Source organism: Octopus bimaculoides, chromosome 19 (assembly GCF_046866305.1).
Source record: "Octopus bimaculoides isolate indiv1 chromosome 19, ASM4686630v1, whole genome shotgun sequence".
In the NCBI taxonomy this organism is placed as follows: Eukaryota; Metazoa; Mollusca; class Cephalopoda; order Octopoda; family Octopodidae; genus Octopus; species Octopus bimaculoides.
In genome coordinates, this window is record NC_142946.1 from 25971264 (window position 1) to 25998543 (window position 27280).

At 40.0% G+C, this 27280-nt stretch overlaps 2 protein-coding genes across 2 annotated transcripts in view; both read right to left on the minus strand.

Annotated features, from left to right (window-relative positions):
* LOC106883270 (trifunctional enzyme subunit alpha, mitochondrial) overlaps positions 1–27280 on the minus strand; it is an 84184-nt gene that overhangs the window by 55521 nt on the left and 1383 nt on the right. Inside the window, exon 2 of the mRNA XM_014934213.3 lies at positions 4900–4944. Within this exon, the coding sequence (XP_014789699.1) occupies positions 4900–4944 (45 nt within the window). The remainder of the gene's footprint in view (positions 1–4899; positions 4945–27280) is intronic.
* Positions 12223–12709, minus strand: LOC149131794 (uncharacterized). The gene has a single exon (XM_089366653.1). The coding sequence runs from the start codon at positions 12707–12709 to the stop codon at positions 12308–12310; it is 402 nt and encodes a 133-aa protein (XP_089222779.1). The 3' UTR covers positions 12223–12307.

A 27280-nucleotide genomic window follows, 5' to 3' on the forward strand; every position in this document is an offset into this window, starting at 1 on the left:
CTTGTTAACCAACACAGTATACACACACACACACACACATATGTAAGCGTATATATGTATGTGTGTGTGTGTGTATGTATGTGTGTGTGTATATATATATATATATATATATATATATATCTGTATGTCTTTGACCACTTCCATCCTCTCGGTCAACAAGTGCAACCATTGATCCAAACATGTTTTTTTCTATGTTTTCCTCTCCTCATTCCTTTCTGTAGAAGAGCATAGGCTTGAAATGTCAAAGATTTCTTACATTTTTCCTGAACATCAAACTAAAACACTGTTCGTTGTCCCCTTACCTGTCTCTGTCTTTTTGTATAATTTTGAACCACACACACGCGCACACACATATGGTTTGCCACTGCTGCAAATTATATCATCAAAGGGGAGAGAATATCTTTTCAGACAAGTTTAAAGATCCTGCATATTTAATTCTTAACTTAGACATCTTTCGATTCTTTTTTTTTTTTTTACAAAATAAAATCCTTAATTTTGTTTTTCTTGTAGTCTTGGTAACCACAAATAGCACTATTTCACATTTCTTGGTAGTCCTTGGTGCAGTGCAAATCCAGACACAAGTTAATTATGTGATATTCAATACACACACACACACACACAGAAAATAAGATGGCAGAGGAATAAATGATTACCTTATGAACTTCATTAGCTTACAGCTGTTTCTGCTATAAGACGTAGTGGAGTCATAGTTGAGTGATTGAGTAACATCATATCTGTGTGTGTATAAATACAATGTATTTCTATACGATTGTATGTATGTAGTCATAGGAGGAATTAAATGTAGTGTGCAAGAGAGAAGACTGTGCATATTTGGTTACATGGTGTGTATGAATGAGGACAGTTGCATAAAGAAATGCTGATCACTTAAAGTGGATGGAACTTGTGGAAGAGGGAGACCAAGAGAGACATGAGACGAAGTACTGAAAGCCAATCTCAAGGCACTGAGCCTTATAAAGGAGATGACAATGGACCGACATATTTGGTTCCTCACTGTACTCAAGAAGACCTATCCACAATAGCAGAATTGATATCCTAAACTCCCTTGGTTGATGCATGTCTGTAAGGGGCTCTACCCAATGCCCACCTACATCCTCTCTGCCCAATCAAGCATTTCCCTCCACTTTTCATCCCCTAACACCCATCACTTCTCTATACCCTGAGAGCAGAACAGATAAATACTACAACTGCCTGCTTTCTCAATTACCTTATTCCCCACCCTGAATTACTTCCATTTCTCATTATCTTCCCCCAGATACTGTCTCCACCAATCACCTCCTTTCTGTGCCTTCTCTCCCCTGTGTTGTTCTCCATCATTAACACCTCACTTATCTGCTATCACCCTCAATGCTCTGTCATATCTACTATAACCACTGCCCCCGAGCCTCACCTACATTTCACTCCATCATTTGCCATCATCTACATCCTGCCTACTCGTCCAGTTCAAACCTCTGTATCACCTCACTTATTCTCACTACCCCGAATGTCCATCAACGGCATGTTGCAACACACATGCGCCACCATCTTTCTCATTATTGCTCACTTTATCTTGCTATCTGACTCACCTGCTCTCTTTATCTTACCCTCTAACTCAACCTCCTTTCTTTTGCGGCTGGAGTATCCATGTATCTACTCTACAGCAAGATACCAACCCCTATCCTTCTATACTTTTAATTTCACATCAACTGGCAGAAAGCCACCATCACCCTCCTCCCTGCCGAAGGGTTTTTTTGTCTTGCAAGTTACTTGGTGACACTGTTGATGCTGGTGCCATGTAAAAAGTACCCAGTACACTCTGTAAAGTAGTTGGCATTAAGAAGGGCATCCAGCCATAGAAACCATTCCAAAACAGAGCCTGGTGCAGCACCAGTCAAACTGTCCACCCAATGTCAGCATGGAAAACGGACGATGAGATGTGTATATGTATGTATGTATGTATGTATGTATGTATGTAGACAGACAGACAGATTCATACATACATACATACATAAACATACATATACACACACACACATACATCATACATGTACATAAATACATACACACATATCTACATACATAAGCACATATGTGAGCAAACAAACTCAAGGTGAAACTCAACAGATTTGGTAGGAGTTACATATATTTTTATTAACAATTTGAATTAATTCCATATGACTTAATGCATCCATCTAACCAGAAAACAGCATTTTTAATGTGGATATATCTCAATGTGCCCATGAAACTTCAAGCCATATGGAGCTGAGTCAAACTATTATTGATATACATATCTCTCTCTGTGTATATATATACATACATACACAGTAATCCCTCACCATATTGCAGGTCACCTAATGTGCACACAGTACATCACGGTTCACCTATCATGCACTCAGTACATCGCAGATTTTTCTGGCTAATATATGTAAATTCATATTGTGGGTTTCTGCAGCCGATAGGCATTTATATTCTTTTAGATCTTAATTGTTTCTGTGGGAGCTTTTGGAACATAACACATGTGATGGTCAAGGGATATATAGAGATATATATGTATATATACAAAATTAAGAGGAATGACCATCTAATATGCTAAACATAGACGTCAAATTGCCATTACTATGAAGAGTGTTCTCAAGAAAAATCTCAGCAAAACACCAAAATATATATATAAATGAGCAAGACAAATGAAAATATACGAAATTTAATATGTTTTCATTTGTCTTGCTCATTTTTACATTTTGGCATCTTGCTGAGATTTTTCTTGAGAACACACTCTTCATGGTAATGGCGATTTGATGTCTATGTTTAGCATATTAGGTGTCCATTTTAGTGGTCATTCCTCTTAATTTTGTATGTAACATAATTCTTAATCATCGGATTTTTTAAATATGCTAAGCCACTGGTTTTAATTCTTCTTTTCTCTTTTTCGCCCTTTTAAAGCCTAGCCAGGCTCATGGGCCCAGTTTCCTGGTTTCTATAGCGCATGTGTTCCCCCCAGCTGGACGGGACGCCAGTCCATCACAGCTTTACTCAAGAAACAGGAAGAAGAGTGAGAGAAAGTTGAGGTGAAAGAGTACAACAGGGGTCGCCACCACCCCGTGCCGGAGCCTCGTGGAGCTTTAGGTGTTTTCGCTCAATAAACACACGCAACGCCCGGTCTGGGAATCAAAACTGCTATCCTCCGACTGCAACTCCGCTGCCCTAACCACTGGGCAATTGCACCTCCACCTGCTTTTAATTGATTAATATCAATTTCTACCCTTATTATTTAATTTATATATATATATATATATATATATATTTATTTATTTATATACACACACATAATACTATGGCTGAACTTGATATTTTTCTCTATCCCCCTTTGTTATTAGAGTTCTATCATTACTTAACCTGTTTTGTATGGTTTTTATATTTGCTTTATTCAGTTATATCTATAATCATAGTTTCTTCATTGTAACTAAAATGCCAGCTTTTTAGCAAATTGTATAGATGCAGCAAGGTCAAATAGTTCAAATGTTTGTTCACCTCATAATTAACAAGGTCCTACCTTCAATTCTACTTTGTGAAATTCTGGACAAGTGCCTTTTACTATAGTCTACGATTAACCCAAGCTTTGTGATAGATGTACCAGTTTATTTCAAAATCTCTTCATATGTGGTAAGAAGCTTGCTTCCCAACCACATGGTACCAGGTTCAGTCCCACTGCATGGCACCTTAAGAAAATGTCTTCTACTACAGCCTCGGGCCAACCGAAGCCTTATGAGTGGATTTGTTAGACGGAAACTGAAAGAAGTCCATTGTACATATACATATATATATATATATACACACACACACACACACATATATATATATACATATATATGCAGGGTTGGCCAACAGTCACCTCAGAGCAAATCAAAATTCCATAAATACTTAATATTCAATTTTATTTATTCATTTAGAAAAATGGTGTCACTCAAGAAGAACTTCAGTTTGAACAATTTTCATGATGTTTCAGATTGAGATGCTTTTCTGAAATCCATTTAGTTGCTAAACATAAATAAATCTTGGAATTAAATGGTTTGGATTTACTGTCAGATGACTTTTGGCCAAACCTGTGTATATATATATATATATATATATATATATATATATATATATACAAGAATAAGGGCAGGGAATCGTCAATTAATAATAGAATTAATAATTAACAATTTTGCCAAGTAGTTCAGTATGAAAAAACCTTTATCGGTAAAACCATTTATCATCATAAATATACAGGGATTAGCATTGAGTTGCTTCTCCAACATACTGAAAATTTAGAAATAGCAGTCAAAGAACTACTGATTCTAAACTACAAATTTTTCTCTACCGTGAATTTTTTAGAGACACTTTCAAATTTATCAGAATATCGGACTGATGATTTGGAATAGGGAAATTTTCATTCCCTTAACCATGAAACGATCGTATCCGATTAACTAAAGACTTGTTTTGTTTATGCTTTCCCCTCCGGTTTTTTGTTCTATGTGTGCCACAAATATCGCCATCCATTTAGAGAAAAATTTGTAGTTTAGAATCAGTAGTTCTTTGACTGCTATTTCTAAATTTTCAGTATGTTGGAGAAGCAACTCAATGCTAATCCCTGTATATTTATGATGATATATATATATATATATATATATATATATATATATATATATTTATGTGTATATGTCTTTGTATCTGTGTTTGTCCCCTACCACATTTGCTTGACAACCAATGTTGGTGTGTTTACATCCAATTTAGCAGTTCAGCAAAAGAAAACCGATAGAATAAGTACTAGGCTCTAAAACCCCTTGAGGCGGTGCTGCAGCACGGCCACAGTCAAATGACTGAAACAAGTAAAAGAATAAAAGAATATAAATGATATTCACTTACCTGCTTGAGCTGAATTTAAAGAAAAATATCTCAATGAATGCATTCCTGAAATATAGAAGAAAAGTAATTAATGATAAATTATTCAGCTTCAGCTGTGAAAATTCAAACCTTATATACCATAGACAGCAGTTCAGTAAGTCTAATGTTTTTTTCTCAATAACATTTCAGAGTTTTCTTTCATTCTTTCATTAGTTTCAGTCTCTGAGGCACCAACTTCAAAGGTTTTATTTGAGTATGTCGATCTCAATACTCAGGTAATAATTTTATTGACTTCATAAGAGAGAGAAGTGAAGTCCACTTCAGTCTGGAAATTTAAACAGGTTTATGTTATTTTGTACATTTGTTGTGGATGAGCAGCCTTGGGTCAGCTCTGCTAGAATAGATTTAGAGTAGACGTAGTTTTAATATATATATACATAAGATAAGGCAGCAAGCTGGCAGAACTGTTAGCATGACAGGCAAAATGCCAAATGGAATTTTGCCCCTCTTTACATTCTGGGTTCAAATGCCACCAGGGTTGCCTTTCATCCTTTCAGGTTCGATAAAATAGGTACCAGTTGAGCACTAGGGTCAATTTAATCAATTTAGCATCTCTCCCAAAATTGTTGGCTTTGTGCCGAAATTTGAAACCAATATGTATACATAAGATCACTTATATGATATACATGGCCTGGCCATCTGAGCTAATGTTTCATAATGATGGCTTGGCTTTAGCTTTCTCAAGGATGGCAATACTGGTGGCATAACTTGCCCATTTTAAACTCTTCAGTACTCAAGTTTCTTGATGTCTTGATGGTACAGTGTCTATGTTTCACATCTAAAGTATAATGCTGAAACAATGACAGCTTGAAACACTATGTGTTTGGTTTGCTGGGACAGACTTCCAGAAGTGTCGGTGGAGGATACTGCAATCAGTCCAAACTCCATTTACAAAAACTGACTAATGTCACGTAGATAACAGCAGTACATAGAGAACAATGCCTCACCAGCTTGTATACGAGGAGATGCAACAGTAAGTTAATAGATTCAAGAAGGTATATGGTTGCTTTGATCTGACCATCAACATCTGGACAACCAAAATGCTCATCCAGCATACTCCTTCCAGACTGCACCCTCATTATCTCAAACACCCTCTCTTGCAAGAGAAAGTTTCTTTTTAATGCAAAGCAAGTTCAAGAAAGATGAAGCAGAGAGGATCTGTGTCTATAATATAACACAAGTTAAAAACTAATCTCAACTATTGTTTTATTACTGTTTAAGTAGCGTCCCACAAGTTAACCCAACTACTTCAACTATTATGTCAAAGAAACAGATAAGATAACACAGATCATGATAAACATTGATTTGGACAGAAATCTTGGCTTTTCTTTTTATCAGTTGTAAAAAAATGCACTATTGATACAGTAATGACCTTATTAGACATATCAATGCTATCCTTATACCTATATAAAATGCTATAGACTTGAAATGTACTAACACAATATATTCATAAGATCTATATGATTCATTTTATACAAATACAGAATAGCTAAAATAGAAAAAAGTGAACAATGCAACTGGATATGTGAAAATCGGTCATTTGAAGTGTAAATAATATTTTTTTTTTTAGATGTGTTATTATGAATAAGTTATTTGAAAGAGTAGGTTAGTGGCATCTGCTGTCTTGTGCTGGTAACAATAATAATAGAGCTTCTTGGTAACAGAGATAGCAGAGTAGCTAGGGTATAAAGTTCTGTTACATAGGTGGTATGAATTATTGCTTGTGAGAGTTGTAGGGTAGCTATGGTGCAAAGTTCTGTTACCAAGGGAATATAAATTATAGTCAGTAATAGTAGAGTAGCTAGGGGACAAAATTTCTGCTATCTTATTAGATACAAGATTAGCAAACAGTTGGAAGAATTTCATGGAACTACTTCAAATCTCAGCAAGGGATATATATATATATATATATATATATATATATATATTCATTCCTGATGAATCTCTCTACCCTGTAACTTATCTTTCTAATTCCACCTTCCTCCACCTGTGATCACTCACGGCATTCCCCTCCTCACCATCTCTCACCCTATCCAATCCTCTGTACCATTTCCCTTATATACCCCTCTCTGTAACTTGAGGGTATGCTTTGATACATCTTTCTCTCTCTCTCTCTTTTCCAACTAGTGTAGTTGTGTATCTCCACTACAGCAAAACCTATGTTTCTCTGTAAAGTGGTTGGAATTAGAAGGGCATTTCAGCCGTAGAAACCATGCCAAAGCAAACAGTTGGCATAGTCCTCTGGCTTGCCAGCTACTCTCCAAACTATGCAAGTATGGAAAGCAGATGTTAAATGATGATGATGATATTATATATCTATCATCATCATCATCGTCATTTAACATCCACTTTCCATGCTGGCATGGGTTGGACGGTTTGACTGAGGACTGGCAAGGCTGGAGAGCTGCACCACGCTCCAATCCGATCTGGCAAAGTCTCTACAGCTGGATGCCCTTCCTAAAGCAAACCACTCCGAGAGTGTAGTGGGTGCTTTTTATGTGCCACTGGCACGAGGGCCAGTCAAGCAGTACTGGTATTGACTACACTTGAATGGTGCTTTTTACGTGCCACCGGCATGGGAGCTAGTCAGACAGCACTGGCAATGACCTTGCTTGAATAGTGCTTTTTATGTGCCACCGGCTGGGACCAGTCAGCTGACACTGGCATCAAACATGCATGAATGGTGCTTTTTACGTGCCACTGACATGGGAGCCAGTCAGGCAGCAGTGGCAACGATCACACTTGAATAATACTTTTTACATGCCACCCGCACAGGACCAGTCAGGCAGCACTGGCATCAAGCACACTCGAATGGTGCTTTTTATGTGCTACCAGCACGGGTGCCAATCAGGTGGTACTGTCATCGGCCACAACAACAACTTCACTTGCCTCAACAGGGTCTTCGCAAGCGCAGTTTATTGCCCAATGATTAAAGGGTACTCTTAAATGGAATGGTTATGCTGCATTTGCATAAGCCATGGTCACAGTCTCACTTGGCTTGCTGGGTCTTCTCAAGCACAGCATATCTCCAAAGGTCTCAGTCACTTGTCATCACCTCAGTGAGGGCCAATGTTCGAAGGTTGTGCTTCACCACCTCATTCAAGGTCTTCCTGGGTCTACCTCTTCCACAGGTTCCCTCTACTGCTAGGGTGTGACACTTTTTCACACAGCTGTCCTCATCCATACGCAACACGTGACGATACCAACACAGTCATCTCTCTTGCACACCACATCTGATGCTTCTTATGCCCAACTTTTCTCTCAGGGTGCTTACACTCTGTCTTGTATGCACACTGACATTACACATCCAGCAGAGCATACTAGCTTCATTCCTTGCAAGCTTACGCATGACCTCAGCATGTAGCATGGCTGTTTGCACACAGGCATCATACAGTCTACCTTTTACTCTAAGCAAGAGGCCCTTTGTCACCAGCAGAAGTAGGAACTTTCTGAACTTTGCCCAGGCTATTCTTATTCTAGCAGCTACACTCTCAGAGCATCCACCCTGGCTACTGATTTGGTCATCTAAGTAATGGAAGCTATCAACTACTTGTATTCTTTCCCCTTGGAATGTGACGGAAGCTGTTTTCTGCACATTTTCAGTGTTTATTGCCCCTGAGCATTTGCCACATATATATAATCATCATCATCATCATCATCATCATCATCGTTTAACGTCCGCTTTCCATGCTAGCATGGGTTGGACGATTTGACTGAGGACTGGTGAAACCGGATGGCAACACCAGTTTCACCAGTCCTCAGTCAAATCGTCCAACCCATGCTAGCATGGAAAGCGATCGGGAGAATTCACAAAAAAAACAACAGACGAAGACAGGTGGTGTAGAAAACAAATAGATGTATTAGTATAATGCTTGGGAATTGAAAGGAACACAGAAAGAAACAAGGAGAGAAAAAAATGTGTGTAGTAGTCAGCGATCTATATATATGTATGTATGTAATGTGCTGGCCTCCTGATAATTAATCGATATTAATTAATATATGACTAATTACCAGATTTTATAATAATATGTATATATTTATATATATATATATATATATATATATATATATATATATATATATATGCATATGTAAGTATGTGTGTGTGTGTGTATATATATATATATATATATATATATATATATATATATATATATATATATATCATCATCATCATCATCATCATCATCGTTTAACGTCCGCTTTCCATGCTAGCATGGGTTGGACGATTTGACTGAGGACTGGTGAAACCGGATGGCAACACCAGGCTCCAGTCTGATTTGGCAGAGTTTCTACAGCTGGATGCCCTTCCTAACGCCAACCACTCAGAGAGTGTAGTGGGTGCTTTTACGTGTCACCCGCACGAAAACGGCCACGCTCAAAATGGTGTCTTTTATGTGCCACCCGCACAAGCCAGTCCAGGGGCACTGGCAACGATCTCGCTCGAAAATCCTACAGGAGCCAGTCAGGCGGTACTGGCAACGGCCACGCTCAAAATGGTGCATCTCATGTGCCAACCGCACAAGAACCAGTCCAGGGGCACTGGCAACGATCTTACTTGGCTTGCCGGGTCTTCTCACGCACAGCCCATTTCCAAAGGTCTCGGTCCGTAGTCATCGCCTCGGTGAGGCCCAATGTACGAAGGTCTTGCCTCACCACCTCAGCCCAGGTCTTCCTGGGCCTACCTCTTCCACGGGTTCCCTCAACTGTTAGGGTGTGGCACTTTTTCACGCAGCTATCCTCCTCCATTCTCACCACATGTCCATACCAGCGCAATCGTCTCTCTTGCACGCCACAACTGATGCTTCTAATGTTCAGCTTTTCTCTCAAGATACTTACACTCTGACGGGTATTCACATTGACATTACACATCCAACGGAGCATACTGGCTTCATTCCTTGCGAGCTTACGTATGTCCTCAGCAGTTACAGCCCATGTTTCACTGCCATGTAGCATGGTTGTTCGTACGCATGCGTCATACAGTCTGCCTTTTACTCTGAGTGAGAGTCCCTTTGTCGCCAGCAGGGGTAAGAGCTCTCTAAACTTTGCCCAGGCTATTCTTATTCTAGCAGCTACACTTTCAGCGCACCCACCCCCACTACTAACTTGGTCGCCCAGATAGCGGAAGCTATCGACTACCTCTAGTTTTTCACCCTGGAATGAGATAGAAGTTGTTTCCTGTTTGTTTGCAGTCTTTATTGCACCTGAACATCTGTCACAAACAAAAACTAACTTGCTAGTTAACCTGCCTTTGATGTTGCTGCACCTCTTATGTGTCCATAGCTTGCACCGGGTATATCTTATAGAGTTACTACCTACTCCTTTTCTACATACTGAGCAGGGCCATCTACCTGAAGGGGTTTGTGTTTTATCTACCTTCCTACTTATTAGGATTTTGGTTTTAGCTAGGTTGACTCTAAGGCCCTTCAATTCTAGACCTTGCTTCCACACCTGAAACTTCTCCTCTAGTTCTGATAGTGACTCCGCAATTAGGGCAAGGTCATCAGCATAGAGGAGCTCCCAGGGGCAACCTGTCTTGAACTCCTCTGTGATTGCCTGGAGGACTATGGTAAATAATAGGGGGCTGAGGACGGAACCTTGGTGGACCCCTACCTCTACCCGGAATTCATTGCTGTACTCATTTCCAACCCTCACCTTACTGGCAGCATCTCTGTACATATATATATATATATCACAGCCTTCATCATATAAAAGTAATTTTTATTTCAGTGTATAATAAATTATTTTACATGTCTGCATTAGTTTGCATGCTACACATTCTATAATACAATTATATATTTACAAATCAACAGAATATCTTGGTTACATCAATTTTTCAACTTCACTATATACATACAAGCAAAAAAATGATTTTCAATGGAAGTCCAATAATTCATAAAAATGTACTATGTGGTATGTAGCCAGGTCCACTAGTGGTGCTTTTTTGTGATTACCACAGGATTCTATAAATTCATACATTGCACATTAAATATCTATATATATATATTTAAAACATATATGAGAGGTGTTCAAAAAGTATCTGACTTTAATTTTTCTGCCAAAACTAATGCTGCATGGGCAAAATCCTTTGGGTGGGAGGTGATGCCACCCTTCCTGTGCATGTGTGAAAATGTTTGCACTGGTAAGCCATGTTACTTCCTGGTTGTTACGCCAAGAGTACAGACATGTAGTATGCACTAGTCAGATTTTTGTTTTTATGTAAGATGACTGAACACATGAAGTAAAAATATTGCATCAAGTTTTGCCAAAAGCTTAGTGATGGTCAAGCTCAAAACATCCAAAAGATTCGATAGGCCTTTGGCAATGATGCCATGGGCAAAACTCAGATCAAGAAGTGGCATAACTGCTTCAAACATGGTTATACATCAGTGGAGAGCAAGGCATGCTCAGGTAGGCCATCTACAAGCTGATTAAGAAGGTTCAACGAATAGTTATGGAAGACTGTCATGTAACAATCCAGGAAATTCCTCATGAGGTGGGAATAAATACAGGATCAGTGCATTCCATCTTAACAGGACTTTCGCAAGGCCTGTTATGTCCATCTTTCATGCATTCGCATGTATGCCTGTGTTTAGATGTGTGCATTATTGGAAGCATAAATGTGTGTACATATTTTGCATGTATGTATGTGTTGTAAATTAACAACATATGTATCTTTATTGAAAAAGTGGCGAGTTGACAGAATCATTAGCATACTGGATAAAATTCTTAGTGTCATTTCTTCTGATTTTATTTTTGGTTAAAATGCCAACAAGGTTGACTTGCCTTTCATACTTTTGTGGGTTGATAAAATAAGTACCAGTGAAGCATTGAGTCAATGTAATTGACTATACCCTCCCCCAAAACTTCAAGCTTATAATAGAAAGGATTATTGTTGTTGTTGTTGTATTATTATGATTATCATTACATTTCCATCGATTACACAAAATTATTTTCAACACACACATATATGCATGACTACACACATGTATGAGTATACACACACACGCACGTGGTGGGCACAGCTAACCAAAAAGTTAACTTCATTTAACTACTAAACAGGTAAAAAAATTAGCGGAAACTAATGCTAACTGATAACCACTAACTTTTATCATATGAATTTAGTTTTGGTTTGATTTTTTGGCTCTAAAACCCCTAAAAACAGACCTAGAGAGCTGAAATTTTCATGTTGTAGCTTAGACATAGAGCTTTCCAAAAAGGTATAGCATACCAAGATCAGATGATGATCAAAGCATATGCAAATAATTAAATGAACAAATGAAATTAAACATTAGTTTTTCAGTCAACACACTTTATTTATTGTACAAAAAGTATTAAATGAATCAAATGGTATAGTATAGCATAGGCATCATGCCAAGATCAGATGATGATCAAGGTGTACTATGCTGCCTTGATGTGATGCTGGTTGTTCTTCATTAAACATCAGCCTCTCAAAGTTACTATCTGACAGAGTGGCTCTCTTGGCTCTCAAAATATCTTTGCCTATAGAGAATAGGCACTCAACTGCAGCACTGGATGGGATGGCAGTGTTATACTTGGTGAACAGGTCAATCAAGACCTGCTCACCCAAAAAGACTTCAGTTAGGACCTTCTTCAAGATGGCTTCTAGCCAGGTCTTCACCAAGTTCTGCGCCTTGGATTTCAGTGACCTGCGGCTCTTGATCTCCCAGAACTGAGTGATGTTGCTGAAGAAATCCTCTTTCTCATCCTCATTGCTGGTGGTGCAGCTGCCTTTCTCATTGGTCTCCATGGCATTTGTTACTCTGCTAACCTGGCTATTATTATACTGCTCCAGCCTGAACAGGTGAAACTTGCAGTGGAAGGTAGCAGCCAGCTGGTACTCCAGGTCTTCTAGGAGGAGCCCAAACCTTTACGTGAGCCTGCCTTTATTGTGTCTACCAGAAGACTTCAGTACAGGAGATGTTTGAACTTGGCCTCCTTCAACTTCATGACGGTAGCCACTAGAGTTGGCAGAAGGTTCCCAAAATAGGCCTGGTCCTCCCCACTGGATTTTATCCAAGGCTTTCACAACATTAGACATCACCTGGCCATACTTGGTCAGGAAGCCAACATCAGAATCGGTGAAGGCCTGCAGCTTCAGCTGCGTCATCACCCTGTGGACAGCTGCCCTATTCCTCTCCAGCAGGTTGTTGAGGACAACAACAGAGTCATAGGTAGAGTTCCATCTGGTACCATTGGGGACCACCAGCCTCCTCTTTCACACATCTAGAATGCTGTCTACTGCCCCCATGCTGCAGCTCTGCAGATTACACAGCTACTGTACCTTGGACATGGCTTTCCTGTAGGCCAACTTGAATATAGTGCTGTCAAGAGCCTTGTTGGCATCCATACTAGCTACCAAGTTGAAGGTATGGGATACACACTTTATGTGCAGTGGCAGGTTTAGACCCAGGCTGCTGGACTCGTCAAGGATGGCATCAGCAGAGATATACTCAACTTCATCTACATCTCCAGCCTCAGGATCCATGTCCAGGTCTACATCCTTGACACCCTCCACATTCGGATTGGCTGCAGCCTCAGGAATGTCTGGCAAGGGTTCAACTTCTGTACCAAACTGCATGAATACCTCAACAAAGCTTTTGCCGTCGTCTATCATGGTCCTTGTCACCTTGTCTTGCAGAGAGAACTTGTAATGGGTGTCTACCATGGCCTGGGTGAGAACATCAAAGGTGTGATGTCCTCTGAGCCGAGAGCAGGCCAGGATGGCGTGTTGTCTCGTGCGGGTCTTAGGGGTACTGCCAATGTGCCATCATCCCTAGGTAGGACCTGTTGTGATCTTACCAACAGTCCATGGTGGTTGCCTCCCAGGGAACATCCTTGAGCAATCTGCAATTAAATTGTAAAAAGACATAAGTTCATCATCATCATCGTTTAACGTCCGCTTTCCATGCTAGCATGGGTTGGACGATTTGACTGAGGACTGGCAAGCCAGAAGGCTGCACCAGGCTCCAATCTGATCTGGCAGAGTTTCTACAGCTGGATGCCAAAAAACTTAAAATCACGCATAATTATATATATATATATATATATAATAATCAAGGTGGCTAGCAGCAATTTATAACCAAAAAGGAAATAATTCATCATCACTAAGAGTGTCAAGGGTGCAGTGAGCACCAGCATTGCAAGAAATACGAGCCTTAGCTACAAAAGCACATGGTCTCTTTGTAATGACAGGGGAAAAAACCCTCCCCACTGTGAGCGAGATGCATTAGGTTAGCATGCTAATTTTGTATACGAAATTAATACTCATCAGTAATGCTCACTCCATCACAGTTGGTAGAGGCCAACTCACCCAGTCAATATTATGGAGAATCCCATTGGAATCAGTGACTGGTTTCACAAAATGGTAATGTGAAAATTATAAAATAATCAAGGTGGTTAGCAGCAATTTAAAACCAACAACAAAATAATTCACTATTACTAAATATAGACACAGAGTATGATCAAGTCCTACTAAAAAAAAGGACTCTCATCCACATCCTCATGCAAGCTGCAATGATCTTTGTGAGTACGTGGTTTGTGCAATTTTTTGCAGGTAGGAAGTAGGCAGGACATTTGACCGCAGTATCTTACAACCGTATTTTGTTTATAGAAATCACACAGATTGTAGTTTCACATTTGTTACTAGGCAGTTCTAAATTCATGGAAATATTGCTTATAATTTAAAGCCTTTTGAAAATAGTGACACTACCTTGGTAGGTGATGTGTTCGGGAAGTGGAAGAATACCGAGATGAGGGATGGAATGATGGTCGGAATTTGGCAAGTGCAGAACTTAAGGTTCGCTTATTCTTTATTTCAATAAAGACTGCTGTTTTGGCTGTGCAGACTTAATCATGAGTGGAATATGTGTATATACCGTGTTTCCCCGATAATAAGACCTACCCGCAAAATAAGACCTAGCATGATTTTTGAGGATGATTTTAATATAAGCCCTAGGTGAGAGCGGCAGAAAGACGAAAGAAACAAACATTCTTTTTTTTATATTTATTCAAACTGCTTTAATGCGGTGTATGCCATCTTTTTCAAAATATCTTTTTTTGGCAAGTAAAAATAATGACGACACAAAAACTATTCTTGTGTGTTCTTTCGTAACTCAGTTACACAGCTGAGCAATGAAAATTAACTTTTAACACTTTGTTTTTTTCGAGCATTTACCAGACGTCTCTTATCTTCAAGGTTGATTCTTGCAGGCGCGATTCACTGTGCTACTATTGCAGAGGCAGCGGGTGACGACAAAACTTCCCTAATCTCAGCCAATCACATCATGCGACACAAACACTCGTCTTCGTCAATGATCAAGATGAAGACATAGCACATTGTAGCTATGCTCGCACATTCAAATTTCAAACTACAGTTTTCTTGGTAGAGATAAATGAGGTCATTATTGATGTGCGTACGCAAAACGAATCAAGTGGAACTTTCCAACGGCCAAGAGGAGAGCTCGCTGACTGGTTCAACAATTACGTGATTGCCTGATTGGTATGTAAAAAGTTTAACTTTGCTACATTGGATAGGAAATCATTTTTCTGGTCATTTTCATCCCAAGACAAGATGAGTGTAAGAAAAAGTTATTCAATTGAGTACAAAAACAGAATAGTGGAGGAATCACAGGGCAAGAACCTTACTGCTTTCTGTAAAGAAATTGAACGTGTTTCAGGCATTTGTGTTCTGGAAACTGAAAAGGCATGGTGTACACAGGCAGTTTTAAGGAAATGGATCGATTTCATGCTGCCATTGATTTTGCGAGGAAGCGAAAGAGGTATGATAGTTTGGGATTCAGCCAGCACGCACCGTGCAAAATACATGAAGAACTTCCTTGCAGAAAGGAGAATAGATCAAATCATGATTCCCACAGGAATGACTGCTTATCTCCAGACTCTTGATATTGCAATAAATAAACCATTCAAGGACCACTTACGCATGGAAATCAATGACTACATTGGAAACAGAATAGTGAGAAATGAGCGTGGAAATTTTGTGAAGTCCAGACTACAAGAGATTGTGATTTGGGTGACAAATTCATGGAACAAAATCACCGACAGCTGTGTTGCCAATGCGCTAGAGCAGGCTACCTGGATAAGAACTTCTCATTCCATGAGACCTCTATTGCTCGACATGAGAGAATAGGAGCGAAAATTCTGCAGGAAATTGAGTTAAGCGAAAACTCAGCTGGAATTTTGGAAATCGATGAATTGCAAGACATTCCAGAGGACTATCAGACTATCAATTCTGATGTATATAGATGCCAGCCAGAAAAATGAAATTAAAAAATTCATCAGATCAAGCCAGTACTAGCCAATAGGAAAGCGGGTGTGTTCCAACAAGACAACACCAGAATTCATGCGTCTTTGGTTACCTGCATAAAAGTTGCATGAATTTAGGTGGAACCTCTTATTGCATCCACCATACTCTCCCAACATTGCACCATCTGACTTTCATTTGTCTGGATCCCTGCAATTCCTTAAACAGAAAATCATTTAAAGATTTATATGCAATCAAAAACCATCTCTATAACTTTTTTTTCCTCCAGACCAATCAGTTCAATGTTGATGGAATTCTGAAGCTGCCAAATAAATGGACAAAAATGGAAGGTAGTTTAATGAATAAAAATTACTATAATGGCAGTATATTTGTTTTATTTCCATCCTTCAAAAACACTCAGAACTTTCTAAGCAACCCAATATATATATATATTATGGAGATAAATTTGCATAGCAAGTGTTTTGATCTGAGATCCTGTACTGAAACTAAAGTGATTGTAGCATGGAGATACAAGATAGCCATTCAGAAACATATAAAGGCTATCAACTAGTGCTGGTGCCATGTAAAAAGCACTGAAACTGGTGTCACATAAAAAGCACTGGTCCCATGTAAAAAGTATCTAGTGTACTCACTCTACAAAGTAACTGATGTTAGGAAGGGCATCCAACTGTAGAATCCAAGCCAAAAACAGACAATAGGGATTGGAGTAGCCCCCTGTCAAGCCATCCAACCTAAGTCAGCATGGAAAACAAATGTCAAATGATGATGATGATATATATATATATATATATATATATATATATATATAATAATATATTGTTATTAATATCAGGAAATAAATATTAGAAAATTCATCAGAAAGATATATACGTGTAAAATAATTGTTGTATTAAAAATATAAATATATGTAAATATGTATAAGTATAAATATCTAATAATAATAAATATGACAGCTTTAAAACTTAATTCAAAACTTTTAAACTGTCATATTTATTATTATTAGATATTTATACTTATACATATTTACATATATTTATATTTTTAATACAACAATTATTTTACACACGTATATATCTTTCTGATGAATTTTCTAATATTGATTTCCTGATCATCATCATCATCGTTTAATGTCCGCTTTCCATGCTAGCATGGGTTGGACGATTTGACTGAGGACTGGTGAAACCAGATGGCTACACCAGGCTCCAATCTGGATGCCCTTCCTAACGCCAACCACTCAGAGAGTGTAGTGGGTGCTTTTACGTGTCACCCGCACAAAGGCCAGTCAGGCGGTACTGGCAACGGCCACGCTCAAAATGGTGTATTTTATGTACCACCCACACAAGAGCCAGTCCAGGGGCACTGGCAACGATCTCGCTCAAAAATCCTTACACATGTCATGGGCGCAAGTGCCAGAAAGGCAACGCTGGGCACAGGTGCCATCCCGATTTTGCTTTCATTTGCCCCAATAAGTCTTTGCAAGCTGAGTTTCGTGTCTAATGAAGGGGACGACGTTGGCATGGATGCCAGTCATCGAATTTAGTTCGATTTCAATTTCACTTGCCTCAAAAAGTCTTCGCAAGCGGAGTTTAGTGTCCAATGAAGGAAAGGTATGCATAAGTGGGCTGGCTACACCCCTGGCAGAGGCCTTGGATCTAGGTCTCACTTGGCTTGCCGGGTCTTCTTACGCACAGCATATTTCCAAAGGTCTCGGTCAGAAGTCATCACCTCGGTGAGGCCAAATGTTCGAAGGTCTTGCCTCACCACCTCAGCCCAGGTCTTCCTGGGCCTACCTCTTCCACGGGTTCCCTCAACTGTTAGGGTTTGGCACTTTTTCACGCAGCTATCCTCGTCCATTCTCACCACATGTCCATACCAGCGCAATCGTCTCTCTTGCACACCACAACTGATGCTTCTTATGTTCAGCTTTTCTCTCAAGATACTTACACTTTGTCGGGTATGCACACTGACATTACTCATCCATCGGAGTATACTGACTTAATTCCTTGCGAGCTTACACATGTCCTCAGCCGTCACAGCCCATGTTTCACTGCCATGTAGCATGGCTGTTCGTACACATGCGTCATACAGTCTGCCTTTTACTCTGAGTGAGAGTCCCTTTGTCACCAGCAGAGGTAAGAGCTCTGTGAACCTTGCCCAGGCTATTCATATTCTAGCAGCTACACTTTCAGCGCCCCCTCCGCCACTACTAACTTGGTCACCCAGATAGCGGAAGCTATCAACTACCTCTAGTTTTTCTCCCTGAAATGAGACAGAAGTTGTTTCCTGTTTGTTTACAGTGTTTATTGCACCTGAACATCTGCCACATACACAAACTAAATTCCTAGTTAACCTGCCTTTGATATTGCTGCACCTCTTATGTGTCCATAGCTTGCACTGGGGACATCTTATAGAGTTACTACCTACTCCTTTTCTACATACTGAGCAGGGTCATCTACCTGAAGGGGTTTGTGATTAATAACAATATATTATAATGATATATATATATATATATATATATATATATCATCATCATCATCATCATCGTTTAACGTCCGCTTTCCATGCTAGCATGGGTTGGACGATTTGACAGAGGACTGGTGAAACCAGATGGCTACACCAGGCTCCAATCTGATTTGGCAGATTTTCTACAGCTGGATGCCCTTCCTAACATCAGCTACTTTGCAGAGTGAGTACACTAGATACTTTTGATTTCCTGATATTAATAATAATATATTATAAAATATACAAAATCGCTCGTATTAAATACATAAATACTTTAATAGTATTAATACTTTGATACAATAGAGCACTCAATATAAATGCAGTATATAATATTCTCATTGAATACATTTAACTAAAGATTTATATATATATATAATCAGTATCATCATCGTTCAACATCTGTTTTCCATGCTGGCATGGGTTGGACAGTTTGACAGGAGCTGGCCAGACTCCAGTTGTCTCTTGTGGCATGGTTTCTACAGCTGGATGCCCTTCCTAACACCAACCACTTTACAGAGTGTGATGGTGCCTTTTACATGTCACTGGCACAGGTGCATTTATGCAGCATTGGTATGAGTGCATTTTACATGGCACTGGTACCTGTAAAGGACAAGCCTGTATGTATGGAGGACAAGCTTATATGTATAGAGGACAAGCCTACATACACACACAGTTATATGCATGCACATCATCATTATAATCAATTAAAGTCCGTTTTCCATGCTGACATGGGTTGGATGGCTTGACTGAAAATTTGTAAGCTGGGGAGCTGCACTAGGTTTCAATCTGATTTAGCATGGTTTCTACAGTTGGATGCCCTTCCTAACGCCAACCACTCTAAGAATGTAGAGGGTAATGTTTATGTGCCAGTTATGAAACACCAGCATCGGCCGCAACTATGATCTCACTTGGCTTGACAAGTCTTCTTTTGCATGTATAGTGGCTATTGGAGACTTTGTAGATATCATGACTTATGTGTCCCACAGTTGAGAAAGATTTAAATTCTTTATAATTAGACATGTATGCAGAAGGATACCTGTTGCACATGTGATGCCATTTATACAGAGTATGATATGCAACAGGCTTGCAAAATAGATAGGCTTAGTGGTCAGGTGTCATTCTATTCTCAACTCAAATCCAAGGAGAGACCCTCTTTTCTTAATTCAGTTGTAGTTGGTACATCCACACATCACCATATCTACTTACCATTTATGTTTTACTTTAGCTGTAATCCGCATTAGAAATGATGTTCTTATACAAGCATATATATACTCTTCTTCGTGTCATTTTAAAATTCAGCAAAACAGCATATCATTTGTTTATCATTACTGTTTAACGTCCATGTTCCATACTGGCATGGGTTGAATGATTTGACATGGATCCAATACATCAAGGACTGCATTGTACTCCATGTCTGCTTTGGCATGGTTTCTATGACTGGATTTCATTCCTAATGCTAACCACTCCACTTTACAATGTATACTTGGTGCCTCTTTTTGTGCCACCAGCACTATTCAGGTCACCATGTGATTTGCAGAGTCTGCTTGTATTCTATTCCTCTTCTATTATAGCAATTTCTTCCATGACCCAATGAGATACTTTATTTCTTAAGTGAACCAGCAAACTACATTTATATAAATATTTCGAGCATCAAACCTCATGAAGGCAAGGTGGTTGAGTTCCTTTCAAGTGTTGGGCCTCACAGAGGCAATGACCAAGACCTTTAGCATTATGTCATGCATGAGAAGAAGACCTCTCAAGCCAAGCAAAATCGCAGTCATGGCAGATACTGGTGTCATGCAAACTGGCACCTGTACCGGTGGCATGTAAACACACACTGGTGTCGCACAAATGGCACCCGTACCGGTGGCATGTAAAAGCATCCATTACACTCTCAGAGTGGTTGGCGTTAGGAAGGGCATCTGGCCATAGAAAACCATGCCAAATCAGACCGGAGTCTGGTGCAGCCTTCCAGCATGCCAGTCCAGTCAAACTGTCCAACCCATGCCAGCATGGACAACAGACGTTAAATGATGATGATGATGATGATTTACTGCCCATATTGAATAATGATGATTGAATGTCTGAGTCTTATACTATTTGCCTAATTGGACACAGAACTTCTACTCTTTTACTGGTTTTCAAAGCCACAAATTTTCCAGGCTGCAGCAACAAAATTCTTTGTATATCACAGATACAGATCACAGGGTCAGCACTGTACTCAACCTTCTACTATTTTGGAGACAAATCCCGCTTCTGAATTTTTATATAAGATTGTAGGGCAGGATTCACGACAGACGAACTGTAGACAGATACTTCACTGCAGGCTAGCTAGGAAGTTGGTCAGCAGGAAAACAGAATGACTTCCGGGAAGGAGAAGGTAAACAGAAGAATTTCAACAGCGAGCGTGAAACGAATTTGAGTGAACTATACAGAAATAACTGACGACTTAAGCCCTATTGTACCTAAAGTAATAAACTTTTGGTAAATGTATTTTTGTCTCCACTAGTTTGTTTGTGTATAGCTTAACAAAGCTATAACTGGGAAGCCACGACTGATCGTCTTATCAGCCTGGCGCAAGAAAGTTTTCAACATCATTCATGGACTTTTCCACTCTGGTACTAAAGACACACGGCGGCTGCTGTCAAGCAAATCGGGGACTGGACCAGGTCCTGCATCCCCTGTCAACAAGCCAAGGTCCATCAACACACCAAAGCACCCTTTGGCAACTATGAACCACATCAGGCCTAATTCAGCCATGTCAACATGGACCTTGTTGGCCCCCTACCACCTTCACAGGTTTGCTCATACCTACTGACCTTGGTGGACAGCTACACCCATTGGCTTGAAGCTATCTCTTCGCAGTAGGGAAACACAAGAAGTCAGCCGAGCTTTCATCGCAAACTGGGTCGTCCGTTTCGGTGTCCCAGATAGCATCTCATCCGATCATCATCATCATCATCATCATCATTTAACGTCCGCTTTCCATGCTAGCATGGGTTGGATGATTTGACTGAGGACTGGTGAAACCGGATGGCAACACCAGGCTCCAGTCTGATTTGGCAGAGTTTCTACAGCTGGATGCCCTTCCTAACGCCAACCACTCAGAGAGTGTAGTAGGTGCTTTTACGTGTCACCCGCACGAAAACGGCCACGCTCGAAATGGTGTCTTTTATGTGCCACCCGCACAAGCCAGTCCAGGGGCACTGGCAACGATCTCGCTCGAAAATCCTACAGGAGCCAGTCAGGCGGTACTGGCAACGGCCACGCTCAAAATGGTGCATCTCATGTGCCACCCGCACAAGAACCAGTCCAGGGGCACTGGCAACGATCTTACTTGGCTTGCCGGGTCTTCTCACGCACAGCACATTTCCAAAGGTCTCGGTCCGTAGTCATCGCCTCGGTGAGGCCCAATGTACGAAGGTCTTGCCTCACCACCTCAGCCAAGGTCTTCCTGGGCCTACCTCTTCCACGGGTTCCCTCAACTGTTAGGGTGTGGCACTTTTTCACGCAGCTATCCTCCTCCATTCTCACCACATGTCCATACCAGCGCAATCGTCTCTCTTGCACGCCACAACTGATGCTTCTAATGTTCAGCTTTTCTCTCAAGATACTTACACTCTGACGGGTATTCACATTGACATTACACATCCAACGGAGCATACTGGCTTCATTCCTTGCGAGCTTACGTATGTCCTCAGCAGTTACAGCCCATGTTTCACTGCCATGTAGCATGGTTGTTCGTACGCATGCGTCATACAGTCTGCCTTTTACTCTGAGTGAGAGTCCCTTTGTCGCCAGCAGGGGTAAGAGCTCTCTAAACTTTGCCCAGGCTATTCTTATTCTAGCAGCTACACTTTCAGTGCACCCACCCCCACTACTAACTTGGTCGCCCAGATAGCGGAAGCTATCGACTACCTCTAGTTTTTCACCCTGGAATGAGATAGAAGTTGTTTCCTGTTTGCTTACAGTCTTTATTGCACCTGAACATCTGCCACAAACAAAAACTAACTTGCTAGTTAACCTGCCTTTGATGTTGCTGCACCTCTTATGTGTCCATAGCTTGCACCGGGTACATCTTATAGAGTTACTACCTACTCCTTTTCTACATACTGAGCAGGGCCATCTACCTGAAGGGGTTTGTGTTTTATCTACCTTCCTACTTATTAGGATTTTGGTTTTAGCTAGGTTGACTCTAAGGCCCTTCAATTCTAGACCTTGCTTCCACACCTGAAACTTCTCCTCTAGTTCTGATAGTGACTCCGCAATTAGGGCAAGGTCATCAGCATAGAGGAGCTCCCAGGGGCAACCTGTCTTGAATTCCTCTGTGATTGCCTGGAGGACTATGGTAAATAAGAGGGGGCTGAGGACGGAACCTTGGTGGACCCCTACCTTTACCCGGAATTCATTGCTGTACTCATTTCCAACCCTCACCTTACTGGCAGCATCTCTGTACATGGCTCGCACAGCTCTCACTAACCATTCTTCTATCCCAAGTTTCCTCATTGACCACCAGATAAGGGATCGGGGGACCCTGTCAAAGGCTTTCTCCATGTCAACGAAAGCCAGGTACAGAGGTTTATCCTTAGCTAGGTATTTCTCCTGCAACTGTCTCACTAGAAATAAGGCATCAGTAGTGCTTTTACCTGGCACGAACCCAAACTGCCTCTCATCTAAATTGATTTGCTCCCTAATTAGTTGGGCTATGACCCTCTCTGTAGCTTTCATAACCTGATCTAACAGCTTGATGCCTCTGTAATTATTTGTATCTAAAGCGTCCCCTTTACCTTTGTGACAGTTGACTATGATGCTGCTACACCAGTCATTGGGTATGACTCCTTCGTGTATCACCTGGTTCGTAATACGGGTGACTAGGCTATAGCCAACACTGCCAGATATTTTGAGCATCTCTGCAGTGATTCCTGATGGGCCGGGGGCTTTCCCGGTCTTCATACTCTTAATTGCTTTATCTACCCTGGTACTATCAACTCGGATAGCTGGTCCCTCTATTGGGTCGACATACGGCAGGCTCTCTTTCTCCCATTCATTCTCTTTATTAAGCAATCTATCGTAGTGGCATCTCCAGACCTCTTTCTTTGCATCCTCATTTAATGCAAGCGTACCATCAGCCATGCGAACACATTTCTCTCCTACAACATCACTATTCTCTCTCCTACACTGTCTTGACCTCAAAGCTATGGAATGACATTTGTGACTTTTTTGGAATCACAATGAATGGCACAACAGCCTACCACCTACAGGCCAATGGATTAGTGGAGAGATTTCACCGCCAAATTGGATCGACCAGTTCCCATGGGTAATATGCTGGGAATCCGCACTGCTCCAAAAGAAAATCTCCACACTTCCTCCACGTAAATGGTGTACGGCACTCCCCTTACAGTGCCAGGAGAGTTCCTTCCGAATACAAAGTCAGACCCGGATGTCAAAAGGTACCTTGCTGAACTGAGAGACAACATAGGCCAGTTGTGCCCTGTTCTTATGTCGATACACGGTACACTCAGATCGTCCGTACCAAATGACCTCCACACGGCTAACTTTGTGTTCGTTCGACGTGACACACGACAAAGACCCCTCCAGTCCCCCTACAATGGTCTATATCAAATCATACATCCGGGAGATAAAACATTCCAACTCCTAATTGATGGACGACAAGACAGTCTCCATTGATAGATTGTAACCGGCCCATCTCGATACTGACAGCCCCGTCAAATCACACCAACTCTTGACAAGGAACAGTCCCAAAGAATCGAGTAACCAAACGCAGGGGCAGGACAATTGAAACACTATCCCATTTCTATTGACAGTCTACGGTTCGGGGGGAGGGGGGTATGTAGGTCGAACTGTAGACAGAAAGACGAACAGATACTTTGCTACGGGCTAGCTAGGAAGTTGGTCAGCAGGAAAACAGAATGACTTCCGGAAAGGAAAAGGTAAACAAAAGAATGCTAACAGCGAGCATGAAACGAATCTGAGTGAACTATACAGAAATAACTGACAACTTAAGTAAGCCCTATTGTACCTAAAGTAATAAACTTTTGGTAAATGTATTCCCGTCTCCACTAGTTTATTTGCGTATAGCTTAACAAAGCTACAAGATGCATTTGAAGTAGTAAGTAAATGCAACAGGTTTGCTTAGCTTCAGTCTTGATGGTTGCTTATTTTATGAGTATGACAGCATGTCAAAAATGAATTTCTTGATATATGGCCCAAAATTTTGATATCCCTCAAATTTGCGGGGAGAAAGGAAAGCATATGATATTGTTTTGCAAGCGATGAACCAGTTACCTATAAATACTTTTGGTAACAAATCATTAACCTTGAATATGGGATTTTATCATAGTTTCAAATGGATTTTCATTGTGACATCTTACATAATTTTGAACTTCTAATAAATTGAAAATGACAAAGATTAGTGGATACTACAACCAGCTTAACTGTGTTAGTCCTGTTTTCTTGACACTCACAAGAGATATGTGGTCTTGGAACAGCATGCTGATCCAGCTCAACCAATGTTTAACAATAAAAACACTGACTCTGCTGTACATAACACTGTGACTAATGGGCATCCAGTTATTAGTCTATGGAGACTTGATATGGCTAAGTTAAAAATCACTAAGGCTGAGTTTGGACACATGCTACAATTAGGACTCACCCTTGCTTCTCATATCCCTAGGTCACTCCCCACCCTCTTCACACAGTCCATATATTGCCAGAGAAGCCTTGTCACTGTTTCCTCTGCATTTCACTGCCTAGCACATCCCAGCATCGCTGTGACGCAGAAACTGATTTAATCTAAATTTATATGGACCAATATCAACAAAGACATCTGACATTTGTCAAAGAATTGTATTTCTTGACATGTCAAAACAGCCCTGGGATACTTTTGTATTGGCAGATACAAGATTTAATCATGTGCATCTCAATATCATGGGTACTATCTTCCATCTAAGGGTTTTTTGATTTGCTTACCTGCACAGACAAATACAACTGATGACCTGAAGTTACTACCCTCACAAAAATGACTACCGAAGTAGTTGCTACAGATTTTGTACAGCAATGGATTTCTCATTTCAGTATCTCAGTCACAATCACAATTGACAAAGGAAGCCAATTTGAAACCAATTTATTTCCTGAACTTTCGAAGTCGATCAACTGCATGAGAATTTGAATCACTCCTTATAACCCAAAAGCTAATAGCATCACAGTACATTTCCACTGACAACTTAAAGTGATTCTCATAGCTCAAGTAGTTCCTTCTTATCATTAGTGCTTTTAGAAGTTCGTTCAACAGCTAAAAAAAAACTGCACATCGTTACAATTAAATTATAGTATTTTCTCAAATTACCTAAATAAATGATTGCTCCTATCAATATATCTATGGGTGTATTATCAGATACGGTCGTACACGGGAGCAAGTTGCATATGTGACGTCATGTAATACTGGACTGTATTTCTCACTGAATTTAGCCACCTTTTTGCTTGCTTTGGCTCTGAGTCTAAATATGTTCATAAATCTTCGCACCAACTGGAATCAATTGCTGAGAAGATGTCACCAAAAATACCCATCTTTCGTTATTGAACGAGTAAGGCCTACATAGTATGGCACACCTACACATTTGCCCCCACCTCGACTTTGTTTCCTCATAACTTCCAGAAAAATTAATATTTTTCAAATGAAATTTTCTACAAATCGCTTCAGATGATGTAGATTCCGATTATATCGAAATTGTTGTGAAAAATATTTTCTGTGGGTGGGGAGAGGAGTTTCGAGAAATTCACACGAGTCGGCTTTCTATCTTTATAACTTTCGGAATTTAATAGGAAAAAAAAAAAAAAGAATGATGGGCTCGCATACTAACACATCACATATATTTTCAAAATGAAACTTGAAATTTCGAAAGAAAATCTGAAATATATCAGTATGTATGTGTGCGTACTCAGTATTTTTCTTTTCACATCAAATATCGATATAATCGTAATTTATACATCCAAAAATATACATATTTTCCGAAAGTTATGAAGAAACAAAGTGGACTCGAGTGGATTTTCTGAAACTTCTCTCCCCACCCCCAGAAAAGTTCTTTCTCATCAAAGTCCGATATAATTGGGATCTACACCATATGAAGCATATTTGAAGAAAATTTCATTAAAAAATCTAATTTTTTCTGGAACTTATACAATATGACTGGAATTTCGGAATTCTATTTCTATTTTCTTTCCATTGTGATAACTAACTTCTAACTGTATTGTATAATAGAACTGTCTTAAAATACGAAAACAAACTTTTGTCTGCATTGAACCTCATCAAATTGTATTGTTTTAAAAATGCTATTTCTTCCACAAACATTTCTAATACTCCTTTCATTTTAGTTCGTTCTGTCAAGAGCAATATTTCTGACCGTTTCTGTATATACAATGTTTACTAAGGCTTTTCAACTGAAGTTTGCATTTATTGAATTATTTGGTTGGAAAGGTTCGCCTCTTTGCTTCTGTATTCATGTATCAATCGATTTA

What these genes read in the sequence shown, in the direction of transcription:
- LOC149131794 (XM_089366653.1), bottom strand. Translation starts at nt 12,709, where the DNA reads ATGGAGACCAATGAGAAAGGCAGCTGCACCACCAGCAATGAGGATGAG.